The sequence below is a fragment of the Littorina saxatilis genome, linkage group LG2 (genome assembly GCF_037325665.1).
Source record: "Littorina saxatilis isolate snail1 linkage group LG2, US_GU_Lsax_2.0, whole genome shotgun sequence".
In the NCBI taxonomy this organism is placed as follows: Eukaryota; Metazoa; Mollusca; class Gastropoda; order Littorinimorpha; family Littorinidae; genus Littorina; species Littorina saxatilis.
Window position 1 is genome coordinate 39,431,204 of NC_090246.1, and position 27,606 is coordinate 39,458,809.

The 27,606-nt window shown below is 40.1% G+C and overlaps 1 protein-coding gene across 4 annotated transcripts in view; it reads right to left on the reverse strand.

The window, feature by feature from the left end:
• Window positions 1–2,055: 2,055 nt before the first annotated feature.
• Window positions 2,056–27,606, reverse strand: part of LOC138958974 (collagen alpha-1(I) chain-like) — a 124,427-nt gene continuing 98,876 nt past the window's right edge. For 2 of the 4 annotated variants that reach the window (XM_070330322.1, XM_070330321.1), the window contains exons 18-28: window positions 25,850–25,955; window positions 25,468–25,547; window positions 24,577–24,732; window positions 24,040–24,276; window positions 20,083–20,214; window positions 19,451–19,489; window positions 14,971–15,999; window positions 9,634–9,696; window positions 8,472–8,669; window positions 7,573–7,688; window positions 2,056–6,694 (exon numbers count right to left, since the gene is read on the reverse strand). In XM_070330322.1, the coding sequence (XP_070186423.1) occupies window positions 6,484–6,694; window positions 7,573–7,688; window positions 8,472–8,669; window positions 9,634–9,696; window positions 14,971–15,999; window positions 19,451–19,489; window positions 20,083–20,214; window positions 24,040–24,276; window positions 24,577–24,732; window positions 25,468–25,547; window positions 25,850–25,955 (2,367 nt within the window). In that variant the 3' untranslated portion in view covers window positions 2,056–6,483. Of the gene's footprint in view, window positions 6,695–7,572; window positions 7,689–8,471; window positions 8,670–9,633; window positions 9,697–12,603; window positions 12,619–14,970; window positions 16,000–19,450; window positions 19,490–20,082; window positions 20,215–24,039; window positions 24,277–24,576; window positions 24,733–25,467; window positions 25,548–25,849; window positions 25,956–27,606 lie in introns of all 4 variants that reach the window. The other 2 variants (XM_070330323.1, XM_070330324.1) reach the window with 2 other exon arrangements.

The window sequence follows — 27,606 nt, forward strand, 5'->3', positions numbered from 1 at the left end:
ATCTGCCATCACTTCCACGATTGCGGCTGCTACTGGTCGCAGACCTGAACACTTGATCAGTTCCTCCCTCATCGCTAATGTCCTTTCGGGTATTAGCAATGCAGCGGTGTCTAAACCTCGGGTTTCATTTCCCAAGTGGGATGTCTTCCTGGTTCTCAAACTCCTGCGTAGCAAGGAGTTTGAACCCCTGGCAGGCATTAGTATCAAGTTCCTGACTTTTAAGACTGTGTTCCTCATCGCTTTAGCCACTTGCCGTAGACTCAGTGGTATTCAAGCTTTGAGTGGCCTGGAATTTGACATTGAGTTCACCACACATCAGGTGACGTTGGCTTTCCTACCAGACTTTCGAGCCAAGAATCAGAATGCCTCGGAGTTGTCCAAACCAGTAGTCATTCAAGCCTTGGCTCCCACTCTTGAACATGATGACCCTGATCGCTTCCTCTGCCCAGTACGTGCCCTTAGAGTGTACCTGGATAGAACACGTAGCTTTCGGTCTTCTAAGCGGTCACTGTTTGTCTCGCTTAATCCGAAGTACCAATCGGATATTTCTAGACAAACTTTAGCTCGTTGGCTGACCTTGCTTATCAAACAGGCTTATGTTCATGCTCAAGTGGATGTGGTCCCTGACATCAGGGCACACGAGATTCGGGCTATCGGCTCCTCGTTGGCGCACGTGCGGGGTGCCTCGCTCCAAAGCATAATGGCGGTCGCGTTCTGGAAGACTCCAGCCACGTTTATTAACCACTATATGCGAGACTTTTCCAGTCTCAGGCTTGACCAGTCGTATGGCATTGCCAAAGCAGTGGTTGCCAGCATGGTCACGTCAGTCTAAGGTATTTTTCTTGGGTATATTTTCTTTTACGGTAGTACTGTTCGAAAATTGCCTGGGTATCTTAATCCTTGGATTTAAGTGATTTTGATTAAGGAGTTTAATACTCTACATATCACCCTCACACCACTCTGGTATTCTGTGCAAGAATAGTACTGTCGAGGTAAGTGTTATATTGACTGTAAGGCTTCTTTTTAAGCCTACTGTCTATATGATACTTACCGAGACAGTACTATTAGAGTTTCCCTCCCGCCTCCCCTCTTGATATGTTATGGGCTTTTTGAGGGTCTGCAGCTCATAAAGAAAGAGGACGCGCCACCTACATCCTGTAAGGGGGAAGCACTCAGACAGTGCTTGGGATCCACGGTGGCGCATGGTTATGGGAGATAATTGTACCCACGCAGCGTTTTGTCCAATTTTTTCGGCCTATAATAGATAATGTGCAAGAATAGTACTGTCTCGGTAAGTATCATATAGACAGTAGGCTTAAAAAGAAGCCTTACATTCGTTATATAAAAACATCATTAGATTAAAAAGAAAAGTTAAATACTGTACAATTAACACAGAAACACAAAAACAACACAAGCATGCATGAAAAGCTAAAGATATAGAATCATAAATGCTCAAGTTCAAAAAAGAGTGCCTGTTATTGATTGTACAATATTTGTATTAAAAACTGCATGTGGACTGCACTTGCGCTGACTCCTGGGTTTTGAACATTTATAAAGTTAAGACAGTCTGCAATTAAATTCTGCATTCTTAATTACCATGCCAACCTACCAACTTAATTGGTATACGTTTGTGGTCAAGTGATTATTCATGCTGATGTGTTTCAGACACCTGAACATTCTTGGACAGCTAGTCATGCAACTTACCTAAAAAGAAAACAAGGTTATGTGGTTAATACTGCAAAACTTGTACACTGTAAAGGTGATTTGACAAATGAACTACATGCAACAACTCAGCTTAAGATTTATCACTGCATCTAGCCTTCAAATTTTTTCCCCAAAACATACATGTGTAGCAATTGGAATTTTAAGAGGAAAACCTGAGAGTTGGCACTGAGCTAAAAAATATTAAAAAAGTTTTTGTTTAAGATTTTGCATGACTGAATTGAGTTAAATTAGCCCTAATAGTATACATACCACGTACAACTTTGTAGACACAGAGACAGGCATTCACACACACGACACCTTAACACAAGACAACACGGGCAAGGCAATATGTGAGAGTAGCACCACATAACTTTGGTTTATTGCATATCATTATAAAGCTGTAAGTCAAATCCACAGTACACTTTGGGTAAGACAGCGCTGCAGCTATGTATGCTTCACCGGGGCTGGTCAGTGAGTCATTTTCATTCATAGTCTTCTTCTCTCTCCCTTCTGAGTTACGTCTCTGAGCCAACCCATGCAACGTTCTGCATAATTTACGTCCATAATTAACATTCACAGGCGCTGATGCCATCATGCTAGCACAATTTCAAGTCAAGGGGAAAATTAGTTAAAAACACAGAAATTCCATTCCTCTTGACTATCAAAATTATTATAAAAAAAAAATATGGATGCATTATTTACATTTTTCACTGCTTCTTTTGAACAAAATTTGAACAAGAAAATCATGTTCGTAATTAGGACAAATTCTCCAATAAGAATGTCTAAAAAGTGAGTTTGCATGCACATATCTTAAGCCTGACTGTTCCATGCCCTTTTCTTATCACAGCTACCACAGACATGAACATCATAATTCACAAGTACAATCATAAATAAAAACATCAACTTTTTCTACAATAGAACAAGCTGTTGTACATAAAAACTACTTGGCAAAAGAGAGTATATATATAGTTTGCCAATAAAATTACAAGCGACAAGCAGTTACAATTTGTTATCGTCAATACGGCAGACATTCAGTGAATGCATTGTTAAATCTCATTGTGTTAACTACATGCCCAGTAATCACATGCTCTGCAGAAAGAGTAAAACTACAAGGGGAAACAAAAGTATTTAAAAGAACACAAAAAGATTGACAATACTTTAAATAAATTGCTAATTGACAAAAAAATTGCAATCTCTCAGTACACACAGACTAATTGTTTTTACAGTAGTTAACTATTAGGCAATACAAAAAACTCTCAGGCAAATAAATAAATAAATAAAAAGTACAAATATATAAATAAATGAATAAATAAGAATTTGCTTTAGAAACAGATCTGAAAGTATATCAATTAAAATTAGTCTAAAAATTCAAGATGCAGTTGCATTGAATCGACCATAGCTTCCATGCAAATCAAGAATTCTGATGTTCAAAACATTCAAAAATGAAAGGAGAATTCAGAGGAAATATCTGTGTGCTTGTGTGCTTGTGTGTGTGTGTGTTTGCACTTCAGCGTCTGTGTACGAGTGTGAACTAAGAATAAGCTTTTGGTTTCACAAAGGGTCTTTCCTGGCAAAATTGCTTAGGCACAGTTAATAATTGTCTACCTATACCCGTGTGACTTGGAATAATAGGCCGTGAAAGGTAAATATGCACCGAAATGGCTGCAATCTACTGGCCGTATAAAATTTCATCTCACACGGCATCACTGCAGAGCGCCTAGAACTGTACCCACGGAATATGCGCGATATAAGACTCATTGATTGATTGATTGATTGGTTATAAAATAAATGAACAAAATAGGTAAATAAAATAAAATAAAATAAAAATCTGAAGAAAACCCCCAAAAATAACAACACCAAATAAAATGGGCAAGCAAGAAATTGGGAGGATAACCTTTTCAAACAATCAATGAATAAAAAAATATATATTTATAAAAAAATATAAAAAGAAAAAGAAAAAGAAAAACCAGAACCTTCTTACATACATGCAAAAATCTGTCAAATTGTCCACTTTAAAGAACATAAGATGAACTGATAATACCAGTTCTTTTTCTTCCATTATGCGTCTCAGCAGAGGTACACAGGGGAGCCATGCAGGACTCAGATATTCTTGAAAAATGCACAAATAAGAGAGTGCCACTCATATGAGATCTGAACAACTTTATTTCACATAACTGAAAAAAATACACTACAGCCTGTAGAATTTTGTATCTGATCGCGTAAAGCTAACCTGTGATCATGCAGTGGTGATATTAACAATAGATCAGATCTCCTGTGCACTGATTCCTGATTCTCAAACACTCAGAAACAGTAAACACATACACTAAGACAATGTATAGTCTGCTTCACGAAGGAGAAAGAAAGTACAGAGCAAACTAAGGCATTTTCTTGTTGTATAATACGCTGCACAAATTCATCTCACCAAGGCACATTGAATAACAGTCAAGATAATGCAACACATTAACACTACAGGAATAGTTGCTACTACAGGAGAGAATTAAGTGATAGTATATCATTCAGGGCAGGTCATCTTGCACAGGCCTTTGCTTGGGCTTTGATCAACGTACTTCAGAACACATTGTGTACACAGAGAATGATCGATAAACAAATACTGATGTACATGTACAAATATGATTTAATCTGTGTAAAGCTAGAATAGCAAAATTCTACTTATATGTCACACTCTAGAGTATTGTGATAGAATATGCCTAAGTTTTATTTTACACCAGTCTTCTCAAAATCGAGACAAAATGACAATGAAGAGGACAATATTCTTTTAAAGACCAATAACTGGTTTTAAAACAATTCTATAACGTCTTTACTTACATTTCTAGGGTTTTACTCTACTGTTACTTTTTGACTTTTTTTTTAAGTCTTCATCTTTAATGAAAAACAAATACAAACTCTGCTCTAAATAAAACATTTATCCTTACTAAAACTATTCTTTTTAATAAGATTAAAAGTGGAGATGAAATCTTAAGTAATTCAAAGACAACATGCATCACAAAAAAGTACAGACTTACAAGAAAAAAATCATGGCTATAAGTATAATTAAGGCAGGGCTGTTCATGTATGCTCACACTGTATATTACACAAATGGTACACCTAGTTACAGATTTTCTTTTATCCAGACAATGCTCCGTTTTCTAAATTAAAAGCGGCATACAAAACTACAGGGCACTGAATGTGGTAACAGTTGCAGAAAAGAACACCCAAAACGTCACACAGCCTATACACAAAACACAGTCAGTATGAACATTTGAATAAATTTGAATAATTATCATAATGAATGAGCTGTACAGGAACAGACAAAAGGCAAATATTTGAAAAAAACACCAACACATCACTGGCCAAACATACAAGGCAAATTCATCTACCGTACATGAAAAAAGTTCTTTCCACATCAGGGAAAACATTATGTCTTTTACCCCTCTTTCTCGCGCATTTGGTGCACATCGCCGCTTCAATGACACATCATCGTGTAACAAAATGCTGATACTTTTGAACTACTAGAAATAACACAGCAGGCTACAAACACACAGTCGCAATCACACATCACAAAGTCACAGCAGATGAAACGAAACTAAAGCGCATTTACTGTCTCCCGTTAAGCATTCAATCACTTCAAGGTGCTATAAATATGAGTGTTGAATATGATTGGGCGGGGAAGAAAAGAGGTTTCAGTTAAATTGGGCATGTTTAGAGAATACTTCACCTGTAAACATGTATAAACCAATTATTTTCGCTAAACATGCAAGTATGGTACATTTAACAAGAAACCTGTGCATGGGTAAACTGGAAAAAAATACGTTATTGTAATAATCATCCTTACATGTCAAATGCAATATGGTTTAATTCTCTTAAAAAAAGGGTTAGAGGAAAAAAAAAAAAGGGGGAAGTCTATTATTTTTTCTACATGCATTGATGAAAAAAATCTTCACCAAATAAGGTGGGAACATTCAGAATTTTTTATAGGTAAAATTTTCTTTTTCTTTAAAAAAAATGATGAAAACCCTGCAGAGGCATCTAAGCTTCACTACATTTGAAAGCCAAGCCAGCAATGAACAAACCATATACACCAGACCATTACTTATGAATGATGAATGTGAAGACAGTCTGGGACAAGTACGCACAAAACAATCACACATAACATTCTAGCACCATGCAATATTTTGTAGTTGTTGAAAGTCTCCGAGCCACAGCGACCTCTCACTGAAGCAGCCCACCCCCTTTGCGTGATCAGTAAAGTTGGGTCCTTCGATACGATACGCCTCTCACGCTTGTCTCCCCTGGTAGTTGAGTGGCATCCCTTTGAGCATCGCATTCCTTCGGCCCTCACCACCAAGCAATGGATTGAATCCTGGCTACATGGTGTTGTTCACTCTCAATGTACCCACTCATCCTTGCTGGAAGCCTCCCGCAAAACTACAACAAAAATTAATCATTCCACATCCGCTTGCCACAAAGTCACAGAAAGTCCAAGGCACTTTGTCCATCTATTCCACCCTCAGCTAGAGTTAGTCCACAAGCTCACCGCTAGCCTTTTTTGCCCTAAACATACGGCTGTTCTCCACTCAATCCCATGGACTTGAAAACTCACCAAGCTTCAGGCACTTTTGACAGTAACCTTAGAACATGCAGTTTGTGAATCCAGTCCACACATTGCGTCTTCAAGTCTTGCCTGTTTCTGAATCAAACTGTTGCTGTGTTTGGGGCCTATGGCTAGCGGAGAAGGGGGGGGGGGGGGGGTAGGGGTGGGGAAAGGGGGTGGGGGGCTGACTAACGCAGGTTTCGCCTGGCGGTGTTCTGGATGCAGAGGACGACAAAGGAGTTGTTGCAGGCAAAATCATCCTGGTCCAGCAGCATGTGTTTCTTCAGTGACGACGCCATACCCAGGGATTCCCCGTTACGCGAGTACCATTGCTTGCACAGGTGGCCGTCCATCTTGCCACCCTTCTTGGAGGATCCGTGCCACACAAACTTCTGGGGCCTGGAACAGAGAGAGAGAGGCATTAGCACCCTACTTATGAAGCCCACTCAATGCAACAAGACTTATCATCTGGTACACATCTATTAACCGTTATAAAACACTACACAAATTCATGCAGGTATGTGGAGAATGAAAACGCCCTCTGCGGGAGCACTATATTGCGGGTAAAAATGGTACCTTGCATTAAGCTCCCTCAGTATATCTGTAAGCTCATGAACTGAATTCTGGTTTCAGGCATTATAAGCCACATGCACCAAAGAAAATACTAGGAAGTACCTCAGGCAGAGCTGAAAATAGAGATCATTATGCAATGGACACACACATACACACAAACACAGAATACACTTACACACAAACAAACAAAACAAAAATAAAAAATAAAAAAAATTTAAAAAAAATTCCATTCACACAGCATAAATAAATCCCTGCGCCTTGAATATGTGTGCGATATAAATTGCATAAAATAAAAATAAAATTTTTTAAAAATCCCTGCGCTTAGAACTGTACCCACGGAATACGCGCGATATAAGCCTCATATTGATTGATATATTGATTGATTATCTGTGAAACAAAAAAAGTACTAACCATGTGGAATCGTTCATGGAATTTTCGATGTGAAAGGAGAAGAAAGGCCGGTATCTCATCAATAAAGTGACCAAAGAAGTGAATTTATAAACAACACTATAAATTGAAGAGAAAGAGCACTGACTATGTGGAATCATATTTATCATGACATCTTTGCTGTCAAAAGAGAAGAGACATTTGACATTATTAAAATGACCAAAGAAGTAAAGATCTGAACAAAACGTAGGAGAAAGGTATGTCATCACCAAAGTGACCAAAGAAGTGAAGCAAGAAAGAGAACAGAGAGCACTAACCATGTGGAATCATTCATCACATCTTTGCCGTCAAAGGAGAAGAGAGGTGCGTCGTTGTTGAAGTGACCACCAGCTCCATTGACCAAATCCTCCCAGGAGTTGAACAGCATCTGACCCTGTAGGGGAAGATTCAATCAATGACCAGTGTTATAGTGCGCTGCAGACCACCTGATAGCTTGGATTCATACAAAACAACTTTCATCTTCTTTTTCATCAATCGCTTGATGAAAACTACCTTAGCAAAGGTAAATGTGAACAACTTTGAAGTGCTTCTGAGCATTCAATGCAAAAATCAATCAATCAAACAATCAAACAATCATTCAAATGAACAAGTCCATCGTATGGTGTAACTTATTGTTCAGTCAATCACTTGGAGGAGTGACTGCCATTTTTCAGGACCGCTGAGCCATGATCCGTTGCAGAAGTGTCATACTTGCTGCTATGTAGGTCACTTGCTCCCAGTCAAGAAACGGTCAACATGCAAGCAGTAATCTTGCCTGCCAGCCAGTCAGAGAAAAAGATAGACAGATGCACAGACCAACAAAAAAAACCCGGACGCACACACACATGCAAAGCCAGATACATGTACAGATCCTACCACAAAATACACACACACGCATGTCTACATGCATACACACACATTCACACACACTCATACACATACAGATTTAAAAAAATACACATGCAAGTACACACACAAACACACTCACTCACACATGCACGTGCACACACACACATACACACACACACACACACACACACACACACACACACACACACACACACACACACACACACACACACACACTGTCTGTCTGTCTGCTTGACCCCCCCCCCCCCCTTGCCCCTCTCACTCTCTGTCTCTCTCCCTCTATCTCTCTCTCTCTCTCAGTGCGTACCGCTTTGTTTGTGATGGGTATCTGTCTATCCCTGGAGTAATAGATGATGGAGTCGAGGTTCTGAGTGCTAGTGGACAGGAAAGCGCGGTATGTTCCATTCATTCCCGCGCTTCTGGCCTGGCGATGACACAGGTAGTCAGCACCACGGACACCTCGCATACGGCCCGTCACCGGCGTGTTTAGAGCCACCAGTTGAAGCTGTAAGAAAAACAAAAGGTTTAATTGGATGTTTAGAATAATCGATGTTGGGAAATAACTCTGGCGGGTTTGTATAGGTTGTGAAAGAGTGAATACTCTTGCTTCCCTTGAGGCAAACTTTCTGACGTGACATTATCAGGCAATCCATTCTAGGAAAAATGAGTTTCAAGAAAATAAATAATGCTGAGGGTCCAGGGGGCCGTGCAGATCCCCTGTAAGTGCCTGGGGGTGTTGCCCCCAGAAGCTGAAGCATTTTGGCCTTATAAATAGGAATGTAACCCCGTCTGGTGAAAGATAAATGGTGCATGGAAAGCAAAACACTATTTTGTCCCTCTCACCTGGGTTAAACTATACAACATGTTTAAGTTACAGGCACATTTTTGGGTTTTTTTGCTTTCGCAGAAATCTGCGATTTTGCGGACATTTGAAAATGCCTGCATTATAGGCCAGTCACTGAGCAAAGGGTACTGTGTCTGAAGCACTTGGACAAAAAAGCACCTGTGGAAAGTTAATGTATCAATAAAAGCACCTGTGGAAAGTTAATGTATCAATAAAAGCACCTGTGGAAAGTTAATGTATCAATAAAAGCACCTGTGGAAAGTTAATGTATCAATAAAAGCACCTGTGGAAAGTTAATGTATCAATAAAAACAAGAGTGTTCATCCCCCCCCCCCCCCCATTCCCCCTAAAAAGTTAAATAGAGATCTAAGAGGAGAAAACTCACTGCATTCCTTGTGTGTAATGGAGAGAATAAAAAATCAACTATATTTGTTGTTATTGTTTGTTTGGTAAACTTCTGTATTATTATCAAGATTAAGATTATTATACAATTACTTTACTATCATTAGTTGCAAGTAGAATTATAGATGACCAATTTTCAAGAGAGTAAAATCAAATAAATACTTTTGTGATAACAATTAACAACCAAGAAGACAAGTATTTGTAGTGGTGGAAAATGTCATACCGCAGGTCCGCTGGTGTAGTTAGGTGGAGGAATCAGAGGAACAGGTGGCGGTTCCGTTGTCGTCTGGAACAAAATTAAACTGGCTTTACAAGGCTGAAGTGTCATACACGTCATCACATGTTTTCAAATTCCACTGAACTTACAAAAACAAAAGAGTGGTAGTGCTATATCAAACAAAGTCACTAGAAAACTGTCTTCAAGATGCATTTTATTTCATTTCCAAGTTGTTGTTGTTGTTGTTGTTGTTGTCGTTGTTGTTGACAGTTATATGTATAAATAACTAATTGCTGAAATTTACGATTTTCTCAGTTTCTTGAAGCTCAGTATTAAGGAATTATTTGGAATATCTAAACTCAAGAGAGTCAATCTTTTGAAAGAATAAACTTTTCTTTCAACAGCTTCTGTTCATACAGAATCAGGGAGTAAGTACATTATATTTTACTAAGAAAAATAGTAGACAGAGCAAAATATGGCAGCTGAAAAATTTGCAGTCACTTGAACCTATATCAGCATAGTGAAGAAAACCAGCAAAAAAGCACATGGCAGAACTAACACCTCTTTCAAGTAAAGCTTTAAAAAACAGATTTAAGAAGAGAAGAAAAACAATTTTAAAAAGACTTAAAAAGGGAAGAAAGATTAAAATATCAGATCTTTTTTGAAAACTACAGCACTATTAAGGCACTTTGATTCCTGACAAAGATAAAATAAAAAACATTCCAAAAAAATTCAACAAGGTAGTGTTCTACACTCTCCTCCCTCCCATCATAACAACCCCCTTCTCCAAACACCCCCCCCCCAATATCCCTCCCTGATTTATTAAACTGGTTTCAGGATTAAATAATGGCATAATTCTGTGCCTCTTTCAAGTATGAGGCACTTACTAAACCATATCAGCTCTACAGTGCATTTGTATAATAAAGCATTTAAAAACTCTATCTAAAGGCAGGCAAGTCAAGATTAAGCTTACAAAACATTCTAGTTTGAAATTAATAAAAGCCTGGCGTAAAGTGAGTTTTCCGAGAAAATGCAACACCTACCCTATCAATTGCAGAAAAAAAAGATGCAATTAATGTTATTTTTGATAAGGCGCAGCAATTTCTTTCACATAATTATCTAAGCAGATCTAAGCAGTCTATAGTTAGAAATGAAGACTCTTTTAAGGTATAGAAACAACAAAACATTTCCAAAGTTTTGGTGATCAAATAGAGCAAAATTAACATGATCATTCTGAACAACAGAGCATAAAATACAATACATTTATTTGTGTTAGTCGTGCATACGTTGGCAATCTTTGCCTCTATGGTATTAGTTGACCTCAGTGAAATGTACACACCAAACTTGACAACATCCACGAAAGAAAAAAAAATAGAGATACAGACATTCATTCACACTTTGTACACTGTTCTTTAAAGCCAGAGGAGAAAACAACCAACTGTCCCATTCTTTCCACAAAGAAATTAATTGTTCCGGACAGATCATATCCTCAAAGGAGACCGCAAACAGAATTAAAGGAAAACCACAATAGTTGAATGAAAAACTGGCTCAAGAGGGAAAGAATTAATACCAGCCAAGTTCAAGACAAGAATTAAAATATGTTCTACCACAGAAGGGGAATTTGTGGGACAAGAAACTGTGTTAAGAGAAGTATTAGAAACCCCCCACAAAGTAGCACCACAATAATAACACTTAAAAATTTGAATTGAATGACAGATGAGACACAGGAGGGAACAGACGTAGCAAACTTATTTCCTTATGGTAACATATCTGACATAAATGACATGTGATTCTTGAATCTCCATTTCTAATGAATTTACTAATAGCAACAAAAGCTGTGTTAATATAGACTTTATAATTTACAGCTGATTTAGACTTAAAAATACAGCCTAAGACTTTCTCTAATTATGGAAAAACATACATTTGAGGAAAAAACTCATGTCTGTAACTTGTCTTTAACACCATTTCAATTTTTTGTTTCATTTTAGAGACCAATTTACTGACAAAGTTATCAACAGAAAGCAGTTTGGAAGATGTTAGAATAATTCCTTTTTATTTTAGGAATCTTAAGGAAAAAAAAGTGATGAAAACTGCTGTCTCAATCTTTCGTGCCCCTAAATCAATCAAACGCTATTGTTTTTCCTCTTTAATCTGAAAATGTAGCTTAGGTTCCGTGAGCTTTTGAGCCCATCCAAGAAAAAGTGGGTTGTTTTTTTTTTTACTGCATATCGTTATGTTAAGAAATTGCTCAACTATTGATCTTTCCTGACAGCTAATTGCAACCATCAGCTTCTTCTTCTTTGTTCATGGGCTTAGACTCCCACGTTCACTCATGTTTTTATTACGAGTGGATTTTTACGTGTATGACCATTTTTCCCCGGAGGCATGCTGGGTATTTTCGTGTTTCTATAACCCACCGTACTCTGACATGGATTACAGGATCTTTTCTGTGTGCACTTGGTCTTGTGCTTGCAAGTACACACAAAGGGGGATAAGTCACTAGCAGGTCTGCACATAAGTTGACCCGGGAGATCGGAAAAATCTCCACTCTTAACCCACCAGGCGGCATGGCAGCGACCGGGATTCGAACTCATGACCTCCTGATTAGGAGGCCAATGTCTTACCACCATGCCACTGCGCCCGTCATAAACCATCAGCTGATTTTCAGGCAAATATTTCCACCATAAGTTTTTATACAATTGTAATTTTAGCAAACTTTTCATCTTGAGAATAGACACCAGAAAGTTAGCGCCAAGTTAATGAAAGAAAACACACGTGTTAATAAAAAAAAGTTGTTAGTAAACTCGCAACTCTCATCGGCAGACACGGACATACTCACGCACATGGTGCAAAATTTAAAAAACAAACAAATTATTAATACAAATAATGAACACAAGATCCTGTAAGAGCATTGAAACAGGGACACGAATCGTAGTCTTGGAATTTCATGCAGTGCACAGAGTCTATGGAACTTACTGTAGTACTCTCAGACTGGAAGAGATGCAAGAGAAAAACAGCACAAGAGATTTAGCTATGTGTCAAACAATGCAATTACATTTCATCCGCATTGCAACACTGCAATGCATGCTGGGTACAGCAACTTCTATAAGGATGTGTGGAATTCTCTCAAATCAGACAATTCATGGGAAACCCTTTTTACTTTTACAAGCTGGGAGAACTGGAGCGAAAAAAGGAAGCAAATCTCAAAGGCTAGAAAATCTCTGAAACTAATAAACGAAAAGAAAAATTACTTAAACAAAATAACAGACCAAGGGGAAATTAATTTTCATATAAACTGCATAAAACTGTCAATTCATTGACAAAAGAAATTCAATTTGCATAAACACTTTTCTGATAAGAATGTTTGGAATTGAAAACTCTCAACAGTTAATTCATGAAATATTAACAAGGAATGAATTGAATTAACAAGTGGATCAGAACACTGAAGTGGAGACATGTCCACAAGAAAAAGGGTTACCCGTCAAATGTCTACAAAGAGATATAACTCGCAGTGCGCATGATCACAACAGAAATGATAATGGAAACAAACCAAATTTTTCTGCAAATCAAACTCAATAATGTGCGCCATGAAAAGCGTTATAGGTGTGTGAAAGTTTTGTGGATTTTCAAATAAATAAACTCAACTGAAAATGGAAACGGAATAAAGAAAAGAAAAAAAAGAAAAAAGAAAACAAGGAGTATAAAACTAAAAGCCAAATGAAATAAATAAAAACACTGACAGTAACTGTAAGACAACACTTAATGGAAGAACTATGCGACAAGTAAAGAGTTGTGACAAAGATTTTAAAAAATTGAAACACTGAGAACCTTAACAAGATTTTGAACTGTACAAAATGTATTGCACAAAATCAAAGACACACAAAAATAACAAGTTTGTTCATTCTGCAGATACTCTTTTGGGAAGAAACAAAACAAAATAACAAAAATAAGGTACACACACTCCTGTTTAAGTCAAAAGTAAGACTAGTACTGCATCTACTAGTAGAGGGGGTGGGGACGTCACAGAGAAAGAGAAAGAGAGAGAGAGAGAGAGAGACAGACATGCAGACAGACAGACAGAGAGATTTGCTTTTGGGGTAGAAAAACAGTGGTATGAAAAGCACTGCACTGTGTAAAATCATTTGATGGGACAGTCGATCTATACATCAGATGACACCATATGTGCTCACGTTGGGAATTTTTAGACCTTGATTTTTTAGATTTTCTGTTCATATGAACCTTTGTAAATCTATTACCCTCATTTTAAGACTCCCTCCTTTTTAAGACCTGATTTTCTCAGATTTTTGAAGATCTTAAAAAGGGGGTTCCAATGTATAACGAGCCATACATCAACACATAATTCAGAAAAAAAGCTTTTCCACAACATCTCACACCAATACGCATGTGTACAGTACAAGTAGTTTTAAAGCCCACAATTCTCCCACAACAAACAATACACTGCACAACACCACATTAAGGGTACATTATACTGTTTTTCACAAATAATCCTGTCCAAAATGAAAACCAGAAATTCAGGCAGTGCGGAAGAAAATATATGAATTCCAAAGCCGTTTTTCCTCATGGGAGAAGTTCCCCATATGTTTCACATTATTAAAAATATCGTGTATAGTTCCACATTGTACATTAAGCATATAAAGAGACAGCATATATTGACATTTAATTAGTAACAGCTGAAGTGTTTTTGTTATCCTTCTGTCTTCATTTTAAATAAAAAATCATACGACAATGTATTCATTGTCAGAGAATATTTGCACCCTGAGTTTGAAGAACAAATGAGACAAATTCTTTGAGAGTATATATAAGCTGATGTTAATTGTCATCAACATAGGTTGGGTTAACACTACTGTGGCTACATCACCAGATACACACATTATTTTTCACAGTAAAGTTCTTTCAACTGGCAAACATGTGCAGATTTTCTATTAAAAAAAAAAAAAAAAAGGTTGGCTACTGAAAAAAGACTGCTGATAAAATCCTTCACCCTTGCTAAACTAATATTTAACAGCTGTACAGTCACTTGTTATGAGCGTTTAGCAAAACAGAGCAAGACAATAACCCCTTTACTCATCATCTCCAACACTTTTTACCTGAAGAGTTGTTCAGCAAAAGGGAGATAACGTAGACACAAAGTACAACAATTCCATGGAAACAGATTCACAGTATGAGATAAAGCCTTCTACAGCAAGTACACGCCACTCAGCGCAAGCAATGCAAATCTGAAAAGCCCTTCCCAGTGTGTACAGAAACACGAAGAGCAGACTGCAAGTAGGCGCTCAGCGTTTTGCCCAAAGCAGAAATAAAGGAGCGGGAAGCAGATTTTACCCGACTGACGTTGCCGCCGATGACAACCGAAGTCCCTTCATCCCCGGGCAAGAAAATTGTACGGCCTCCACCACCGCTCTGCTCTTCTCTGGTCCTGGTTCTGTTGCGTTCCGCCAACTGTTGCAGTCTCAGTCGACGACGCCTTTCTCTCTCCCTCGTCCTGTCTCCCCGCCTCAGTGCTTCCGGGTTTTGGCTGTTACCTCTCTGTCCGTTTTGTCTTAGTTCCCGCTCTCGCCTTCTCCGCTCTCGCTCTTGCTTTCTGCGTTGGTCTTCTAGTTCTCTGGCTCTTTGCTCCAAGAGTCGCCGTCTCTCTTCCACTTCTTGCTGTCTCCGTTTTTCCACTTCTTCCCTACGCTTTGCCTCTTCCTCCTGCTGCCTTTGGCGAGCTAGCTCTCTTTCCCGGGCCTGTTTTTCTCTTTCCTCTCTCAGCTTCCGTTCTCTTTCTTCTCTTTCCTGTCTTTCTCTCAGTTGCTTCTCTCTCAGCGCTCGTTCTCGCTCTTCTCTTTCTAGTCTCAGTTTTTCTTCTCTTTCTCGCCTCAACTTGTCTTCTCTTGTTTGCTCTTCTCTTTCTCGCCTCATTGTTCCATCTCTTTCCTCTTTCTCCCTCTCCTCCTTCTGCCTCATCTCCCGTTCCCTCTCTTTTCTTTCTCGCCTGCGTTTCTCCTCTCTTTCTCTCTTTTCCCTTTCCTGCTCAGCTTCGAGTTTTCTTTTCCGTCGATTTCTGCGCCGTTCTTCCATCTTGGCTTCCATGGTTCCTCTATCTTTATCGCGTTTCAAAATGGCCTCCCTCTCCTGTTTTTCTCGCTCTCTCAGCAGCCGTTCCCTTTCCTTCAAGCGGCGTTCGTATTCAGCCATAATCTGACCGCGATCTCCATTTTTGTTGTTGACTTTCCGATCTTCATCAGGCCCATTCAAGAGTACAGTCTCTTCCACGGACGTGTTTCCTTCCGTGGTTTCTGCTTCACCATTGTTGAGAGTGGGTCCATTTTGTTGTTCTGGTCCGTTGTTTCTTACCAAAGTGTTTACATTCTGCTCAGAAAGCAAGAAAATGGCAGCATTGATCATCATGAAAATGGCTTATGAGAAAGATGTGATGGAACTCCTCAGTCCCTCTGATGAAGAAAAACTAAACAAAAGTGCTATTTTTGTAAATACAAAAATATTTGCAGAATTAATAGATGCTGCTCTGAAATGTGCCTTTTACGTATAACAACTGATTCAAGACGTATATATATGCTTTTTCCAAAATGTTCCTAATGTTTTACAATTTACAATGGAAAAAAATTAATTTAAAAAAAAACCTACAACTGCATCGATCTTTCGCTAAACTTGTAAGGTACTTAAAAAGTATTCACAATGGGCAATAATAAAATGTGAAAAACAGCATGGCATTTGTTTTAAATTATTCAAGAATTTTGCTGAAGCTAAATCCTTTGAATGAGCAGGGCGAAATCATGTCTGTGACTGAGGAGGATGTTGTGAAACAGCTCAAGAAGTCTAATGCTAAGAAGGCAGCAGGCCCGGATGGTATTACACCAAAAGTCCTACATTTTTGTGCTGAGCAGCTTTGCTCAATTCTCACTGTGATTTTCAACATGTCTCTGTCACAGTCAAAAATCCCATCCCTTTGGAAAACATCTTGCATCGTCCCAGTTCCAAAGAAAACCCCGGTCAAAGTGATGAACGACCTGCGACCTGTAGCATTGACTTCTGCTGTCATGAAGGTTCTTGAGCGACTAGTATTAGTGAAGCTTAAGGTGCTTACCGCGGAGTTTATGGATCCGTGGCAGTTTGCATATAGAAATGGTAGAAGTGCTGAGGATGCCGTTTTACATGTGTTGCACAGTATCTATTCTCATCTGGATAAACCTGGAGCATGTGTTAGACTGATGTTTTTTGACTTTTCTAGCGCGTTCAATACGATACAGCCTCACCTTCTTGCTGAAAAGCTACTGAAGATGAAAATTAGCGTTCCAACTGTATTGTGGGTCACAGACTATCTGACCAACCGACCCCAGTTTGTTAGGGCTGGTACAGTACCATCTAATGGCCCGAACACAAACACCGGTGCTCCGCAGACCGCGCTATCTAGTGTACTGAATACCAACACAGGAGCTCCGCAGGGAACAGTATTGTCACCTTTTCTGTTCTCCCTGTATACTGCTGACTGCAGGAGTTCTCACGGGTCGTGCTTCATCGACAAATTTGCTGACGATACTGGACTTACAGGACAGATTACTGACGACAATGACACACACTACAGACAAGAAGTTAGCAGCTTTGTGGACTGGTGCGACGAGAATTACCTGGACTTGAACACAGGAAAAACTAAAGAAATGATTTTTGACACTAGAAGAAAAAAGGTAGCACACAAGCCTATCGTGATAGCTGGTGTTGAAGTCGAGCAGGTTGAAAGCTATCGCTACCTAGGTGTAGTGATCGACAACAAGCTGTCTTGGCATGCCAACACTGACCAAATCTTGAAGAAAGCGCACACGCGCATGTACTGTCTAAGGAAGCTTAGATCGTTCTCTGTTCGTAATGACATCCTGCAAATGTTCTATCTGTCCACTGTTGGTAGCGTGTTGACATATGCATGTGTGTGCTGGGGGGGTAACCTTAGTAAACAGGATAGTGACAGGCTAGAAAAGCTAGTCAAGAAGGCTGGATCTGTTGTAGGCAGGAAACAAGAGACCATTGAATCAGTTTGCCAGAGACGACTGACTGACCGACTGACCTCAATTTTGGCTGACGAGACACACCCACTGAAACCTGAATTTGACTCTCGACGCATTGACAGGAGTGGTAGACTGAGGGCTATGGTTGCTAGAACGTCACGCTTCCGCAATTCTTTTGTTCCCAGAGCTATCCATGCTTTCAACCAATCACATGTTAGAGGCCTCTATCATGTTTCTCTGTCATAATTATTACTGTACTCTGTTGCTGGGTTATCTGTAAAGTATGTATTTTTAGTAACTGTATTACCGTAGCCCAAATGTGCGGTGTTCTAGTCGACATGTGGTGCTTTGTAAACCTTGTGTGTGCGTGGATGTGGAGGTGGACTCTTGGACGTCTTTTTGTTATTGGAATTATGGTTTTTGTTAAATTGTATTGCTGTTGTTGTTGTTGTGTGAGTGAGTTGTGAGTTGGCAGACTTGACTTGACGGATGACTGTTTGCGTTAGTGAGACTGTGTTTAGTATGCATTCTTATTCTTTTGATTGGAAATGAGTATTGTTACAACATAATTTCCATATGGATTAATAAATTTGAGTTGAGTTGAGTTGGTGCAAGCAGCTATCGAACACTCTTCATTCTGTTTGTGTATTAAACCCTCTCTTGGTGTACCGACAGCTAACATCTTGATTCAAGATGAGATGCGACACTCTGTGATGAAGACACTCACAGAAAATTAACACCTCCACATCAAAATATGAAAGAAAAACAATATTTATACCTTTCAAGAAAGAAAAATGAGGATGGGTTTTACTTTTCTTACAAACATTCAAAACAAAGTCCTGTAGGTATGCATGAAAGCCTCCATCTTTTTCTTACCCAAAATTGCTTCTGTGAAGAGAAAACATTCAAAATAGCACACACAAAAAGGAAAAACATAAGAAATGAAAACTAAAAATGAAAGACCAGTGGGTAAAATGAACACACCTCAACTGAAAAATGCCACACAAAATTCAGCTGGTTGCAGGAACAAAAGGAAAAATAAAAATGATACACATATAAAATAACACTCATGCTGAAACTTGTGAAGCTTCATCACACTGCTCCATGCCAGTTACTGTGCGTGAAGTTGATGAACGCAGATCATACACACTATGCAAACATTCACTGTGCGCGTGTGCTTAAAGGAGCAATTACAGATTAAGTGTCAATGCTTAGTCAGTCTTTCTAGAATCTGATGGTGTGTGTGTGTGTGTGCGTGTGTGAATGTGAGTGAGTGTGTGTGTGTGTGTGTGTGTGTGTGTGTGTGTGTGTGTGTGTGTGTGTGTGTGTGTGTGTGTGTGTGTGTGTGTGTGTCAGTCAGTGTGTGTCCCAACTTTCAGGTGTGTTCTCATGTTTCTATGTGCACAGTTTTGTGTTTGTCTATGTGTGCATGCACATGAGTGTGCATCTGTATTTGTCTATGTGCATATATAAATCTGCACATTCATATGTGTGCACATACACATCTTCCAGTGAAGTGCATTTAGCCACGTTAATGCAAGTGAACGCCTGACACGTGTGTGTCTGCATGCATACAGGTGCATGTGGCCGTTATATCATCAAATGTTACCTCTCAGGTAACCTGACCTGTTGCAGCAATTAATGGTTCTTAAAGGCTAGAGTGACATGAATATTCTTGATATATGCCTAACATCCCCTTGATATTCTGCTTTCCCAACAAAGACAAAGACCTGCAATGTTTTGTAATGGAGAGAAAGGATGAAACCATGAAGGAGGGAAAGGCACAAAATGCCAATACTTACAGGAGGTTGTGGACTTGGCAAAGGTATCAACTGGCCCAGCTGAAATGGAAACAAATTAATACTGCCAGTAAGACCTTTGAAGACAAAAAAACCAGTCCGTTCATTTAAAAGTCTTCTACTTCTTCCTTGTTCGCCTAAAGGCACACACACACAAAATCATGATCGCATGAAATTATTCAACTGATGTTCTTTCGTCACCGAGAGGGAAAAAACACTCATGGAGAGACTCAGACCATTAAGAACCATGTTCTAGTGGTTGGAAGTACAGTCGAATACCTGTCCATAATGACCACCCAAAGGACCAACCAAAAGTGCTTGCTATAGACAGGTGGTTGCCATAGAAAGGTGAATTATAAAGACAAAAACTCACTGGGATCCTTTGGGGTGGTCGTAATGGGCAGGTAGTCATTATCAATGGGCAGGTAGTCATTATCAATGGGCAGGTAGTCATTATCAATGGGCAGGTAGTCATTATCAATGGGCAGGTAGTCATTATCAATGCACAGGTTCAACTGTACTATTCAAAGAGTCAAAGTGTTGTGCAACCTTGCACCACGAATCAAGCAATGACCACAACTGACCTGTATGTTCTGCAACCTTGCACCACGAATCAAGCAATGACCACAACTGACCTGTATGTATCTCCAGCCCTGTCCGACTCTGAGATAGGCATACTCCTGGTCAGCAACATAGGCCATGGTGCCCACAGGCATGTTGTACGACACCTTCAGCAACGCGTCCATGTTCGGGAATACCACAGGGCCCTGAGAATTAAAACAAATGCAAAAGAATAAATGAGCATGCTTTTTCTCCAAAGAAACAGCAAATGTATCTTTTACTATTGGAGAGAATGGTCAGTCTACAGTATAGTGCTCACATTAATCTTTTATGCAGTTACACACAATACAGCAAACTATTTTTAATTTATAAAGCCAATTTGTCTTTCCGTGTTCTACTGATAAGAGAAAATCATCAATCCATATATGTTTAATTATTAGGGTAGTCTTTCATCAATAATATATAATAAAATGGTAGTGAACTAACTGATGATCACTCATGGTTTCCTCATAATTCTTGAAGACAGATAGTACCATAGCAAAAGGTCACACCAATAGTATAAATCCTGTCTTTAAGTTTCATTAATATCAGATTGGAACACTAGTACAGTGAAACCCGGCTATATTGAAGTAGGCTATATTGAAATCCCGGCTATATTGAAGAATTTTTCAGGTCCCGGCTGAAGCTCTACTTTTTCTTTGTTAAAAAATGTTGGCTACATTGAAGTCGGCTATATTGAAATCCCGGCTATATTGAAACAAAAATTCAGCCCACGGGACGTTTTTACCTGGCTATATTAAATGTTTGCTCCAAAGATTTGTTTAACTTTTTATTTTTAAGAACAATGACTGCGCGGGCGCCGAATGATATGACACGCCTCTGTCAGCGCAATCAGTTGAGGAAGGGGAGAGGCCAGATCAGCATCAACTTTCGAGTCAGGAGGTCTCTGATAACAATTACAGTCTAACAATGCCGCGGGCCTCTGACAGCTACGCCATGTAGTCTTGTGGTGCGTAGATCTCCCCGACTTAATTTCTCTTGTTCATGCGAGTAGTTTCCCTTTGTACACTAGCAAAAATGGCTGCAAAACAAACAAGTCGCATAAGGCGAAATAACAACATTTAGTCAAGCTGTCGAACTCACAGAATGAAACTGAACGCACTGCATTTTTTTCACAATGACCGTAGTCCGCCGCTCGTACAAAAGGCAGTGAAATTAACGAGCCTGTTTGGCCCGGTAGTAGTTGGGCTGTGCTGCAAAGCACGCTTTTCTGTACCTCTCTTCGCTTTAACTTTCTGAGCGTGTTTTTAATCCAAACATATCATATCTATATGTTTTTGGAATCAGGAACCGACAAGGAATAAGAAAAAATTGTTTTTAAATCGATGTCGGAAATTTAATTTTAACCCCTTCCCTGCCCTGCCACGAACGGCGTTCGAGGTGTTTTTTGGCATCCTGTCTGCCCCGCCACGAACGTCGTTCGAGGTGTACGCATCAGAGTCCTGTATCCACCCAAGAAGGGGGGTAACTGCAAAAACTGTTGGCAGAGCAGTTAGACATCTTGAACCAACGGTTCCTTCCCTTTGACCGTTATGAATAGCAAATATTGATGTTTGGGAGAATTTTGAAACTTCGGGAGTTATCTGTGTTAAGTCGTCAACAAAGATGTCGGATGGTGGACGGCGTGGGGGTACCACGAGGTCTGTTTTCAAGCGCTATTCAGCACTTGAAGTGCTTCAAGAGTGCCTAAATGACCAAGACAGTGATGATGAAGACCTTAGAGATGGAAGTGACAGCGAATCAGACGAGGAAGAAACTGATTTCAACCAGCACCACCCTCTTTTGTCCGAGGTAGGCATTGATGATGACAATGATATCAGCTACGAACCAAGTGTATCTGCCACTGACAGTGATCAGTCGGAGACTGATGGCAGTGATGCCGAAGCAGAACCAATGCCTGGCCCATCAACTTCATGTCCTGTGGTCAGAGGTCGCGGCAGGGGTCGAGGAAGCAGTGTGGGAAGAGGACAACGAGGGAGAGGTAATGCGAGGGGGCGTGGCCGCGGCCGTGCCCGACAAATTCCAAGACAACGTCAGGAAGATAAGATAAGAAATTGGACAGATGCTGATGCAACTGCGCCAAACCAAGACATCCAATTTCAAGGCAATCCAGGCATGCAGTGCAATGTTGACAATTTTGAACCAGTAGACTGGATGCAGCTGTTTTTTGATGACGACCTCATCAACCACCTTGTCTTCCAAACAAACCTTTATGCTGACCAGTACCTTGAGAGCAGCCTTGTGCTTTCCTCAGTGTTTTGTGGATTATCACACAAAATTCATATACTGGAAGTAGTGTGTGGACTTTGCCTGCTCTGTGGATTGTGACTTTGTTGCTTCTGAGTCTCAGCTGTGGAGTATGACGTGCGATTCCGGACTTACCTTACCATGAACAGCTAACCCTTATAACTTTGGATGCTTATAGCAGTGAAGTTGATTACCAAGAAGTTTTGTGAGTACCTGATGTTTTTCCCTTTGTTACACCAGTTTTTTGTTGTGTTTTGTCATGCATTTTTGTGATCAAGTGTGTTGTTATGTTCCGAAAATGCTTGATCACGGGGAAAAAAAAAAGAATAAATAATTACTTAAAAATTTCTGTCCTGCCAAATGAAACTAATTTCACTTGTAATTGGGGCCAGGGATGTTAGAAAAAAACATGCCAAATATCTAAGAGATATCTCTTCAAATGCCTGAATTATTCACGTTTTAGTGAACACACCCTCAAAAGTCAAATTTTGCTCCGGCACACAGGAATACAAATGCGCTTTTTCACGCTGGCAGGGAAGGGGTTAATCATAATTTTTATATTTTTTATTTTTAGAGCTTGTTTTTAATCCGAATATAACATATTTATATGTTTTTGGAATCAGAAAATGATGAAGACGAAGATAAACGTAAATTTGGATCATTTTATAAAAAACATAATTTTAATTACAATTTTCGAATTTTTAATGACCAAAGTCATTAATTAATTTTTAAGCTTCCAAGCTGAAATGCAATACTAAAGTCCAGCCTTCGTCGAAGATTGCTTGACCAAAATTTCAATCAATTTGATTGAAAAATGAGGGTGTGACAGTGCCGCCTCAACTTTTACAAAAAGCCGGATATGACGTCATCAAAGACATTGATCCAAAAAATGACCTGACCAACCAGATCTGAGGACCAAAATGTGGGGAGCACTGGAGGACCTGGAAAGAACGTCCATGTTCATGGCATCCTCCAGATTCCGAGTCTGACACAACCGTCGTACGAAGAAGAAGAAGAAGATCCAAAAAATGAAAAAAATTTCCGGGGATATCATACCCAGGAACTCTCATGTCAAATTTCATAAAGATCGGTCCAGTAGTTCACTCAGTGAATCGCTCTACACACGCACAGACAGACAGACAGACAGACAGACAGACAGACACACACATACACCACGACCCTCGTCTCGATTCCCCCTCTATGTTAAAACATTTAGTCAAAATTTGACTAAATGTAAAAAGGGTGAGTCTGACAATTAAAAGAAAAATCGAGCTTATTCAGAAGCTGGAAACTGGCTGCAAAAAAAGAAAGGAAGTAGCTGAGGAATATGGAATGTGTGTTTGTGTGTGTAAGGGAGGGGGGGCGTGCGTGTGTGTGAGTGTGTGCAGAAAAAAGCAAGGAGGCTCGAAGAACAACAGCGAACAGGTGAAAGATTAATGGGAATATATCTCACATCAAACGCAATGTGTGGACACGAAAATAAGAACGTATAGTGAAAAAAAGTTCGGTTATATTGAATTTCTGAAGGAACAAGGAGGGAAATTCAATATAACCGAGAATTGCCTATATTGAAGTTCCGGCTATATTGAAGGTCTTCCCGGGTCCCGTGCCACTTCAATATAGCCGGGTTTCACTGTACTCTTCAATCAGTTCGCACTGTGAATTGCACCCCTGACAGAGATCACCACAACATCTAATTAAACTCCACCAATTTCTCCACTTACACCACCAACAGAAATGCCAAGTCCAGAGGCGGGCGATCCAGGTGGTCCGGGTGGTCCAGGTGGTCCAGGGGGACCTTGTGCGGCCAGGGCAAAGTCGCTGGGAAGACCAGGAGGTCCGGGCGGTCCCTGAGGGCCTGGTAGACCAAGGCCTGGTGCACCGGCCGGACCGGGTCGACCCTCCGGACCGCTCCTACCTCGTGGTCCTTCGATGCCAATGCCTGGAGGACCGACGGGGCCCTGCAGAAATACATGGACACTGTGTAAGCACATCGTCACGGTTGCTGGATGTGTCTCAGGGTGAGGGAGAATGGAAACCAATATCTCTTCAGCTTATTGCGCAGATCGATTCACCTCATACCACTGTCATGAAACTTTTATCTATATTCTTGATTGGCATCAGCACAGAAACACACGCAGATATACGTAGAATGTTAGCAAATGTGTATCTACATATTTTGTTGTGGCCTTCTTAATTTTCCTTCCTGCAAAAGAAGAATTTAAATTTGGTAAAAACAAGACAGCTCCAAAAGTACTCACCCTGGGGCCGGGAGGGCCGGGGGGACCGGGCACACCAGGTGGACCGGCCAACACAATCTCACTGCCGTCTCCACTGCCGATAGTGGCCACACCCGGTGGTCCGGGCGGTCCAACTGGACCACGAGGACCAAGATCACCAGGCCGACCTGGTATACCCTGAAAAAAGAAAATATCATCCGTATTATGGTCCCATGGCAACATCAAAAAGCTAACTTGGTAAACTCACTCACTAACTCACTCAGTCTCTGCACCGAGTCAAACACAGAGGAGACATAATCGAGGGATGATCTTACAGCCAGGCGTCGCCATCCAAAATTGGTTCACAAGAAAATACATTTAAGTACAAATGGATAATGATGTTAATGGGAATAAAAACACCAGAAATATCGTCTGACATTTTACTTTTAATATAGTAACTGTTCTTAATTTGATCTTTCTAGCATTTTCACAATATTTGTTTAACACTTTTCCTGTCTTTCTTTTCTGTTTTCCTAGTCATTGTTTAAAGTGATAATTTGAGTATATATTTGTCATAAATAACATGCATAATAATACTTTCAGGCTAAACAGAATAAGATGAACAGGAGTAATTTCAGGAAGAAAAAAAGTGACCTTCTACTATTCTCAAACCTTGTGCCCATTAAATCAGACTTTCTAATGTGTTTTTGGAAGTGCTACTCTCATACAAACACAAAGTAAATCATTGCTGTTGCCTACAATAACATTTTGAGAAAAGAAACAAAATCAGCAAGACCATGACCAAGCCAAGCTGCCTCAAAAAAGGGCCCAACCAAAGGTACTGGTTTTAACCTTCTTCTTCAGCGTTCGACGGTTACTGGTTTTAACCAAGGTGATAGAAGCCAGAGATCAAAGCTAGGTAATAACACATACCCCAATGCCAGGGCGACCATCAATACCGTCAAGTCCGTCTCTTCCTCCATCACCCTTGTCTCCCTTTTGTCCTCTCTCCGCTGGAACATGCAGACATGACTTCATTACAGGCCATTGAAAATACCACATCACGTACGCATCAATTGATATACCACTTATACCAGTTATACGTATACCACAAACTCACTAGGTAACCAGCATAAAAAAAAAATTTAATGAGAAAATAGGCAGACAGACAGACAGACAGACAGACAGACAGACAGACAGGTAACAGACAGAGACAGAAAAGACGGACAGACCAAGAGCTTGGTAACCATCGCCACCAGGAAAGACAGACAGACAGACAGACAGACAGACATATGGCACAGAGACAGACACTCACCCAGTACAATACCAGCCTCAGAGCCAGAAATGACACCAGGGCCAGGGGGTCCGGGCGGTCCAATGGGACCAGTGCGACCATCACGACCATGACGGCCCATGTCACCCTGTGACACAATACATCACATGAGGTTCAGAGGTGCTAACCCCATAAATGAGCTTTCAGGAGTTACAAAAGGAAAAATCAGGAGTTTTAATATTTTTTCAGGAGTAATATAATTAAACATCTTTCATTCATTCATTCATTCACACAATCACATTCAGAAAACACAGGACAGAGACAGTTGATGTTTAAAAATAAGAAAATGTATATTAATTGAAGAATACAAGGGACAAAACAGAAGACAAGTATAAGCTATTTAACATATCACACGGCTCAAAAAGCTTTCAAATAATGTCCACAACCAAAAAGTCCAAGAGTTGTTTCACACGGAAAGTCCGCAGCGTATTTCGGTAAAAATCTTTGAAAGTGTTTCGTCCACTTCGACTTGGAAGCTGCACCAGTCGCTTCATCAGCTTTTCGTTTCCTTGGTCTTCCTCTGCCTCCCATTTTCACTTCTAACACCGCACGACCGAAGACAAAGACTGACGCCTGAATACTGTACATCACAAAGACTGACGCTTGGAACAAAGACTCGTGCTAGAACCAAAGACATACATGTATAAGCTTACGCTTACAATTAGTTTCCAATCTGCGGATTACGACTCCCGCATTGTTATCAATTCACGATTGCCATTGGCCCAGAGAGTCACCGGAACAGCGAATACTTGCAACGAAATTCACGATTGGCTAAGCAAGTCACGTGGACAACATCGACAGTCCATTGCGGAGTGGTTCCCGATGTTCGGTACACGGCTTGTTGCGCAATGTTGAGGAAAACCGATGTAAAAAAAAAAATAAGTTGCCAACTTTAAAAAAATCGGAGTACCTTTCAAAATTCCGTAAATCCGTACTTTAAATACGGAAAATCCGTATGGGTTGGCACTTCTTTAGAAGAAAAAAACAATCCACAATCTGTTCATCATCTAGCAGTTCGTGATCCGCAATTGTTGTACCTCTCTTTAATTATCATAGTTCTGCTTCTCAGCTACAGGCAGAGAGATTTCTGTTTGACAAGGCTCTTAAAACAACCAAGTGAATGTTACCGTGGAATAACTGCATCTCCCCCTTTTAATCAATCAATCAATCAATATGAAGCTTATATAGCGCGTATTCCGTGGGTACAGTTCTAAGCGCTTGTCGAAGAGTTGTCAACACAGGACTAACAAAGAAACTAACATCTACAGACGGACACGAACCCTATCACACACTAGCAAACCCTGATAAACATACAACAAACAACTGTTTAACAACAATGTACACATCAATAGCTAGGTCCAAACAAAATAATATTACACACAAAGAAAACACCTCTCACAGAGCACAGCACAAGAATGTCTTTTGGGGCACAACACATCACGTCGAACATGAAAGTCGAAGCCAGCTACGGGAAGAACTGAGTCTTCAACCTACTCTTGAACGCGTCAAGAGAGGGGCTCTGGCGAAGCTCAAGCGGCAGGGAGTTCCAGACGGAGGGGCCCGCGGAGGGAAATGCACGCTGACCAGCAGATGCGAGTTTCGAGCGAGGGATGTGAAGGCGGAGTGGGTCAGCAGCAGACCTTTATTTAAGACTTCCCCCTTTAAACCTTCAAGACCTTGCTTTCTGATATTCATCTCTGCAAATGTACCTCCATTTTAAGACTATCCCATTTTTAAAA